This window comes from Dipodomys merriami, unplaced genomic scaffold, assembly GCF_024711535.1.
Source record: "Dipodomys merriami isolate MVZ:Mamm:240054 unplaced genomic scaffold, mDipMer1.0.p SCAF_1966, whole genome shotgun sequence".
Lineage (NCBI taxonomy): Eukaryota > Metazoa > Chordata > Mammalia > Rodentia > Heteromyidae > Dipodomys > Dipodomys merriami.
Window position 1 is genome coordinate 52,545 of NW_027203344.1, and position 9,956 is coordinate 62,500.

The 9,956-nt window shown below is 38.1% G+C and overlaps 1 protein-coding gene across 1 annotated transcript in view; it reads right to left on the reverse strand.

Annotated features, from left to right (window-relative positions):
- LOC138831452 (protein FAM114A2-like) overlaps positions 1-9,956 on the reverse strand; it is a 48,875-nt gene that overhangs the window by 21,984 nt on the left and 16,935 nt on the right. The window contains exon 6 of the mRNA XM_070028515.1: positions 3,339-3,418. Within this exon, the coding sequence (XP_069884616.1) occupies positions 3,339-3,418 (80 nt within the window). The remainder of the gene's footprint in view (positions 1-3,338; positions 3,419-9,956) is intronic.

Consider the following 9,956-nt stretch of genomic DNA (forward strand, 5'->3'; position numbering starts at 1 on the left):
GGAGACTGCTAGTCTTGAGAAAGAAAGGGAAAAACCTCAGACACAGTGGCTCTGCCCTGATTTTATGACTAGCAAAAGTTAAGGCCCTATATTCAAGCCCTAGGACTAGCAATAAAGAAAAAACAAAACAAAACAAAAACAACAACAACAAAAACTTGGCAAAAACTCTGCAAAAAAGCCCAAGTCCTAAGTTCAAGCCAGAGGATCAGCACCTAAAATAAATGCAGAAAGAAAGACAAATGCGTAAAGAGCCAAAATTTGAACTGTGTCTTGAGGTGGGAAGCCTACTACGCTTGAGAAAAAATTAGGAACAATGACCAGCCCTTGAGTTAAAGTACTATAACAAGCTCCAAAACAACCAATAAAACTCAAAACAAAAACCTCAGAAAGAATGGCCAGGCCTAAATAATAAGCTAGATGACATGAACTTACAAAAAAGAGAAAAGGAATAAAAAATTAAGTGAAAAGGAGGGCAAAAATATTAGAGGCAATTCAAGATTTTAAAAAATATGGTTCATACCTATAATCCTACCTGCTCAGAGGGCTGAAATCTGAGCATTTGTGTTTTGAATCCAGCTTGGGCAGAAAAGTCCATGAGAATTCTTTTCATTTGTGCTATTCCTGGGCTTGAACTTGGGGAGTTTTGCTCAAGGGTAGAGCTCTACTGCTTCCTACCTATTGCTGCTTAATTGGTGAAAAACATCTCATGGATTTTCATGCCTAGGATGGCTTTGAACCTTGGCTCTCAACTTTCAAGACTCTGTATCGTCATCTTGGCTTCTTGTAGTACTCTTTTCCTTTCTGTATTTTTTGTCAGTTGTGGGGTTTGAACTCAGGACCTGTGTGCTGTCCCTGAGGCTCTTGTACTCAAGGCTTGTGCTCTACCACTTGTGCTATAGCATCACTTCTGGGTTTTGAGTGGTTAATTGGACATAAGAATCTCACAAGGGAACTGGAAAAGTGTCTCAGTGGTAAAGCGCTTGCCTTGCATGCTTGAGGCCCTGGGTTCAATTCCTCAGCACCACATAAGTAGGAAAAAAAGCCAGAAGTGATGCTGTGGCTCAAGTGGTAGAGTGCAAGCCTTGAGCTGAAGAGCTGAAGGAAAGCACACAGGCCCAGAGTTCAGGCCCAAGACCGGATCCCCCCCCCCCAAAAAAAAAGAAGCTCAGGGACAGTGACCAGGCAGAAGAGTTCAAGCCCCAAGACCGGCAAAAAGAAACAAAGAAAAAAGAAAGTGAGTAATTAAGCTGTGGCTCAAGGTATGAAACCTGTTAGCCTGGAGAAAAAAGGTAAAAAACGTAAAGAAAAATTTAAAAATAAATTATTCCCAGTACCACACCTTCCAGTGCACTTTTCCCTACATCCTTAGTGTGCAGACAACCAGGCCAATGCCCCTGCTATATCCTATGTCTCAATGACAAAAATTTCGATTATTTGAAAACTGCCTTCCAAGAATTGCCACATGGGACCACATGGGGAATTATTGACCACATGCAATTATTGACCTCAAAAATATTTATTAACATGATTTCTTTGATTCTTGTGATTTTTCTATGTCCTTCTCATCATTACTTCCCTAGCACCTAGCAAATTACCTGGAATAAAAATAGAGAAACATGTCTGCTTACTGAACATCTGCATGTATATTTAGAATACTAAGCTAGTTTCAATGGGGTCATCAACACTGAAGATTTTTTACTATGAGCCTCATACTTTGGAAAAAACAAAACAAAACACATTTTATCCTCAAGAACTCTACATTTGCCAGTTGCCAGTCACTGATACTGTCATCCTAGTTACTAAAGGGAAGGAGGTGCTTGTGTTGTTCAAAAATATTGATGTTATAAAGATAAGGAAAAGCTGATAAATTATTATAGACTAAAAGAGATCAAGTATACACAACTACATATAATTCATGATCATGTATTTGTTTTTAGAGAAAAAAATTGATAAGGACAGAATTGAGCCAATTGGCAAAACTGGAATATAGACAAAAGATTAAGCAAAAATATGGCATTGTGATTAATTTACTGAAGTTGATAACTATACTGTGGCTATGTAATAATGGGACATTTTTGTCCTGAGATCAAGATTAAAATATGTAGGAATAGAGAACTACGAAATATACAATTTAATCTCAAATGTATGTCCACAAAGAGAACATACATGCAAGCATAAGTGATTAAGCAAATGAAGGAAAATATTAACCAACTGAATTTGCATAAAAATCACAGAAATAGTTTATATTCTTTTTGTAACTTTTCCTAAATTTGACTATTTTTAAACAATACTAGATTGAATAGTGAAGAGATGCACTTGAACTGCAGAAGATAAGTTCCTGAGGATTGTTCTGAGAAGGCTTAATGGAGAATGCATGCATTGGGGGATAAGAATAAAAGATCAAGTGGTACCATATGAAAATTATGGAAATCCAAACATTCAGACTACAACAATAAAGTACCAAGAGTAAGAAAATTCACAGATACAGAAAATAACTCAGGGCTACTGTGGATTGAGGGCTGAATGGTTTAATGGCCCCAAATTTTTGTTGAGGGTGATGGATATGTTTTGGATACGATAAAGGTGATGGTTCTACAATACTGGAAATGTACTGAATGTCAATGAATTGTGGTTATAATAATAAATGTTATTACTATTTCCCTATAAAGAATAAAAAATCATCCCAGTTTAGAGGCTACTGTTAGCAGGAAACTCCCTGACATTATATATTCACAGGAAACTGTACTCTTTATTTCTTACATTCAGTAGATTTTAAACATGTATTTCTTTATGTGTTTTTTTCTTCTTTTAAGGTAGAACTTTGCTAGCACAGGCCGGCCAGGAATGTGCAATTCTGCTACTTTGTTCCTTGAGGAATGTCTTTCTTCTACACAAGACATTCCATAATAAAATTTATTATCTAATAACAAAAGCAACAAGATCAAGTGTTACGTTCCTTACCCTAGGACTTAGGAGCAAACAGGACATCCTGACTTATATCAGCTCCCTCTGTCCAGAAAGCATTGTGTGCCTGGTGCTTACTGGTTTATAGAATGTCTCCTGAGCCTGGGAAAGATAGGCATAAAAGGAAAAAGCATCCCTTGTCCTGTGCATGAGCAGGCAACCGAATATATGTTGTATTAAATATTTCTCTGGATATGGAACCTCCCTACCCCTCTCTGACCTTAGATATGCATATAGCTCCCAAGTCACCAACAAAGAGCAAGGCTTTGCCCAAGGCTATTACTTCCGTATGGTAAATGGTTACTATCTCAGTTTTTAATTCACTGAAGTGTCACAAATAAATGAATCAAAATCACCAAGAAGTAATAACTTACCCTGGCAAGTTTGTCTGGTTTGCAGGAGATGTACAGCTGGGAAAACAGCTCTGTTATCCCTTCAGAAAAATCTTCATCTCCTGAAAAAAACAAAGTCTCACATGAAAAATATTCCAGCAAAACTGCTGAGGTTCACAAGAAAGGTAAGAAGGAAGAGGAGTGAAGGCAGCAGAAGTATTCATAACAATTTAATGAGCATGGAATATGAGTGCTTATACAATTTTTTTCCTTTCCTTCTGAGGGTTTTCTGATGCATTGTTATCATTATCCAGTCTTTCAGTTAATGTCCAATTAAGACAAACATTTCTGACACTTTTCTTCCACCACTGGTTAAGCTGAAGCTACAGGTGCTACGGATAATAATATTCACTCGGCCTTCTGAGCTTTCTTGGCAGACTTGGTGACCTTGCCAGCTCCAGCAGACTTCTTGTCCACAGCTTTGATGCCACACACAGCAACTATCTCCTATTACAAACAGCAAGATGATCCAGAGGAGAATAGTCAAAGAAGCTCTCCACATACACAGGCTTGCTGGAATCATATGAAGCATGACAGCATCACTACACTTCAGGAATTTAGGACTAGCTTCCAGCTTCTTACCAGATCTGCGTTCAAGCATCTCTTTCCACTCAGTAAACTTACAAGCAATTTAAGCTGAGTGCCAATCCAGGACAGAGGCATAGGAAGCACTAGTTTGGCCTGGATGGTTCAGGAAGGTCACCCAAGCTGTGAACCTAAATGCTTCCTTGGGTGGATCATTCTTGTTGTCACCACCAATGTTGTCATGGCAAACATCTTTGGCTGACATGCTTATAGAATTTTTTTGTGCACAGTATGTCAATGGATGTTCTTAATGGGCTTATAAGAGAAGTGGGTATTATCACACTTGTGTGATAAAGATAATGCAGGCTGGAAGAGGTCAAGAATTTTTACAAGATCTCCTAGCAAAGATAAGAAGTTAAACCTTGGCCTCCACTCTCAATGTTCTTTGCACCACATTACAGAAGAATGAATGGAGAGTATGAAGCAGATATTATATAAAGAAAATGGAATTCAGGGCTGGGAATGTGGCTTAGTAGTAGAGTGTTTACCTTGCATGCATGAAGCCCTGGGTTTGATTCCTCAGTACCACACAAACAGAAAGAGCTGGAGGTAGCACTGTGGCACAAGTGGTAGAGCATTAGACTTCAGCAAAAAGAGGCTCAGGGACAGAGCCCAGGCTCTGAGTTCAAGCCCCAGGACCAGAAAAAAAGAAAAAGAATAAAAGAAAATGGAATTCAAGTTGGGACAGTAAGACTCCAGGAGAATCCAGGTTATCCAAGAAAATGGGAAGAGTTTCAGGCAGAGGAAATGAGTGCCAAGATTAGGGGGATGAAAGCATAGCAGGAAGTTTAGAATAAGCAAAGGAAAAAACAACAAAATAGGATCCAGCTAAGACTGAGCCTTTATACCCTCTTAATATCTCAAAGTTTCTACCAAAGAGATGAGGAACTACTGATGATTTTTAAAACAGAGACAGGTAAGATCAAATTTAAATCCAAGAAAGATCACTTTAGTGGCTGAGTACAGAACTTATCAGCACTAATCTAGGAATAAACAAGAAAGTAAAATTGAGTCAATAATCCATGATCCAAGTAAGAGACGGTGATGTGTAAATCAGGGGGAGAAAGGATTCTTAAATGTTGGAAGGGTGCTAAGGAAAATGTTGAAATTATCATGAAGATGGGAACACAGAACACCTTAGTAGAGAAACATGCAAACATAAGGATAAGTCAAGAGCAAACTATAATCAAGACAGACAAACAAATTGTCAGGAAATATTCTTTTCCTCTTTACACACCTAAATCCTATCCATTCACCCACTTTGAAACCAGCCTAATGTTTTAGACTTTAGAATCTATATATTTATTAATCACCAGTCTATAGCTTCAAAGGGCAAATTATTACTTCTTTATACCTGCCATTGTCTCCAAAAGTCCCTGGTTGGTGGGAGGGGGGAATGTATCATGGCTCATTTGTCCCTCTCAGTTGGCATTTAAGAGAGAGAATTAAAATGACTTAGCAATCCAAGTTTAACATGGATTGTGAAGGTGATCTCATTAATACCATCCTTACTTATGTACCTCATTTAAGCAACATTTAATTATTCCAACTAAATCCTGCTGGGTGCAAGAAATTAATCTGAAAACATAATGAGATAACAAAGTATTGACAAAATGATCCAATGGCATGCAGAATTTTTTATTTATATTTATCTCACTCTGTTCTAAACATATTTAATATGTACTTAGAATATAATTAATATTTGAATATGTACATTGAATTTACAAATGTACAAATATACAATGTATTATGTTTGAGTTTATTTAAATAAACTTTTTTTGGTAAGAGTTGTGAACAAAAAGGAAATGGGTCACTGTTGTGGCTCATGTCTGTAATCCTAGCTATTTGGGAGGTGAGAATGGAGAATTATAATTTGAGGTCAGGCTTAACAGCACAGTTTGTGAGATCCCCTTCTCAGCCATAGCCTGGTACAGTAGTATCTGTTCATCCTCTTACATTAATGTGAGAGGCCAAAATTAAGAGGATCTCAGTTCCAGCCCAACCTGGGCAGAAAATTTTAGGAGATTCCATCTCAACAGAGAAGCTGAACACAGTGGCAAATGCCTGTGATCCTAACAATGACAGGAAGACTGAAATGGGTAACTCTAGTTCAGGCCTGCATCCAGGAAAAACCAGACTCTCCCTGAAAACAGTCAAGGGAAAAAAGGGCCCAAGGCATGGCTCAGTGGTACTGTGCCTGCCTATTGACTTTGAGTGAGTTGAGCTCAAACCCCAGTACCACCATAAACAAAGGTAAACAATGGTGGAAGATCACTGTCAAATGCTTTCCACTGAATGAAATATATATTAGGCAGGAGTGTGGCCCAGTATTAGGCTAGAGGTGGAACTCTGTCTTAGAGGACTTAGCTGAGGCTCTGTGTTTGGGGACTGGCACTGCGGTAAGGAGAAGTTGCATTGAAAGTATGTAGGATGGTGCTGGTGGTTCATGGCTATAATCACAGCTACTCAGGAGGCTGAGACTTGGAGAATGGACCTTTAAAGCCAGCCAGGCAGAAAATTCTGTTTAGATCTATCTCCACTTAGCAAGAAAAAGACAGACTGGTATCTTGGTTCAGAGTGGTAAGACATCAGCTCAGTTCAAACTGTGGTCCTGGCACCAAAAACAACAATAAATAAATAAATAAATAAAATAATAAAGTGTGGGCTTTGGAGGAACTTTGTAAGAAGGAAGGGCTCTCCCAAAATAGGAAGACATATTCTTAGGCAAAGGGATGGTAAGGACCAAGGATGCTGATGGAAAAAGATGACCAACACTGCCACACCACCAGGTTCCTAAATTTATCGCCCATTAGCTACTTCCATTTTTTCCATACTTCATTGAGATATCATTAAATGCCAACATCACTGCTGAATTCTCAACAAATATCACTGAGGAGGGCTGGCACAGAGTGTGAGAGGAGCTGGGAAGGAGTCTGTTTTCGGAGTCATTTCTGGTGAACATAATAGACAAAAATCCAACTGTTTAGAAAATGCCTCCAAGTCCTCTGAATGGTATTTAAAGATCAAGAGTCCCATTCGTGGGCAAAACGAGATGCTGATTACATGAACGAATGCTGTTAATTGCACAAATAAGTTTATAAATAACACAATTGTCATATTGAGGCCTAGTTAGAAAAAAATGCAACTATCTAAACACATCACAATGGCTTTATGTGTTTCCTAAGTTAAGCCATCTAAAAAGAAGATTTTTTTATCTATTATATCTTTGGAATCATGAAAATAATTAGTATCTCTTAGTTAAGACTATTATACAGTATTTATTTTTCTGTTTGTGGAGCCTGAACTCTGGGCCTGGACACTGTCCTTGGCTCTTCAGCTCAAGGCTAGCATTCTACCACTTGAGCCACAGCGCCACTTCAACTTTTTCTGCTTATGTGATGCTGAGGAACTGAACCCAGGGCCTCATGCATTCAAGGCAAGCACTTTACCACTGAACCACCTTCCCAGCCCCTGAATACAGTATTTCTTTTAGTACTTATTTTAACAACCTGTGAGGAATTAGATTGGGTTACCTTATAGATGAGAAAACAGCTCAGTATCAAGGAACTTTTCAAGGTCACCTGGCTTTAGTAAATGACAGATCTTCATTTTAACACAGTGGAAAACTCCAAAAGCCCATCATAGTTAACTGCAATCTCAATATTTCAGAACAACATTAAGAACTTACATTCAAAAAACTTTTTTCTTTTGTGCAAGTCATGGGGCATGAACTCAGGGCCTGGGTGTTGTCCCTGAGCTGTTTCAGCTCAAATCTAATACTCTATCACTTGACTACAGCTCCACTTCGGGCTTTGGGTAGTTAACTGGGGATCAGAGTCTCACAGACTTTGCTGGTGAGCTGGCTTTAAACCCAGATCCTGGATCTCAGCTTCCTGAGTGGCTAGGTTTACAGGTGTGAGCCATTAGAAAATATTTTCTAATCAGGAAGCAAGCTTTTACATAGACTAAGTAGTCATTTATTAGTAAGGTGTTATACAACTGTCTAGTTTGAACTCTTAGAACACACGGCTGAAAACAACAAACAAAAAAGAAAATGTCCCAGTCTGCAGAAAATCTGTACTCAAGGAATAAAGAAAGTCCCTCCCTGAGAAATGTTCAGTCTTTCTGTAGAAAACTTGAAGACTAGTTATTTTACAGTAGATTAGAAATAGAAAAAACCAAATGAGATTAAGAGGATATTAGTGACAAGCACACTGACAGTTCAAAGAAGTAAAAGAGAAACCCATCTTTAAATGCACTGACATTTGGAAAATTTTAATTTTGCAGCCCTCATACTAGTCTCAGGACCTCTTAATACTTTTAAATTTTTGAGAGCCCCCAAAGAGCTAATTAAAAATGTAAGTAGACAGGCTTGGAAGGTGGCTCAGTGGTAGAGTGCTTGCTTTGCATGCATGAGGTCCTGGGTTGGATTCCTCAGCACCACATAAGTAGAAAAAGCCAGAAGTGGCACTGTGGCTTAAGTGGTAGAGTGCTAGCCTTGAGCTGAAGAGCTGAGGGACAGTGCGCAGGCCCAGAGTTTAGGCCCCACAACTGATAAAAACAATGTAAGTAGAGGTAGGAACTGGTGGCTCTCACCAGTAATCCTAGCTACAGATTCGGGAGACTGAGAGCCATAGATTGCTATTAAAAGCTAGCTGGCTTCCAATATATAACCCCTCTTTTCACTGTATTGGATGTTGGTATAATTTGTGGAGGGGAAAGGAAAAACAAAGTGTTGAAATAGGGATACAGGTGGACCCACTGCAACAATATGTACAAGACGTTATGAAAACAGTTTACAACTTTAGCAGGGGAAGGGAGGGGAAGGGGAAACAAAGGAGGAAGCAACAATGCTTGATAAGAAATGTACTCATTACCCTACTCATGTAATTGTAACCCTTCTGTACAGTATTTTCACAATAAAAAAACACAAATTAGAGGGAAAAAAAAGCTACTGGAGCAGGAAAGTCAGTGAGACTCTTATTTCCAATAAACTACTCAGAAAAAAAAACAAAAAACAAAACAAAACAAAAAACAAAGTACACCTGTGACTCAAGTGGTAGAGTGCAGCTCAGGATCAATGCCTAGGTGCTGAATTCAAGCCCAGGACTGCCACAAAAATAAATTAAATAAAAAATAGGGGATACACACACACACACACACACACACACACACACATACACACACACTAAAGAAACAGACAGATACAGACAGATATGTTAAAAAGTAGAACACATCCAATGAGCAATGCATCAGGTATTGAGTTCAAGTCCTAGTTTCACATCCCAAACAAAAGAAAAATTAGAACTGAAGTGCTTATGGTAGTTTTGCAAACTTAAGAAAAAAAAAACAGTACTTGTTTATATACATTTATTGAAAATAACTGTAATTTCCACAAAAGGTGAAATTTCAGCAGAATAATACAATTGTTTTACATCTTTAATGAATCTCTTTATCCTTTAGCCTAATGAAAGACACATGTATTCTCATCTGCTTTTACACTCTGTCTGCTGGGGTATGTTGTTTTAAGTATATGAAGGAAATCTACCTCACAAAGTCACTTAGTTAGAAAAGGAAGAAGTTTTAGTAGCCTTCTCAGATTATCAGTAAAGGAAATGCTTACATATTCCTTAATACTATACTAAAACTCAAGTAGTGTCATCTCTTAAAATTTAGTTGTAATGATATACATAGCAATGAGCCTGAAGCTATACCATAAGATTTTCTGATTGGATGTATTGAATTAAAATCCATTAGTCTTTTTTTTCTTTTGCCTGTGCATCATTTGCTAACATCACACATTAAATAATGGGAAAATACTCACTCCGAGTCACACAAATCTTTCAAATGCTGACCAACTGTCTTGAAATGAATGAATATAGCTGTTATTTTCAACACAGATTTCATCAGCATAGTCTGTAAACAGCACTGGGAAGCTACAAAGCTCAACAGATCAATAAATCCACTCTACAAATTGAAAGTTAGTTTGAATGTATATCATGACTCATACATAGT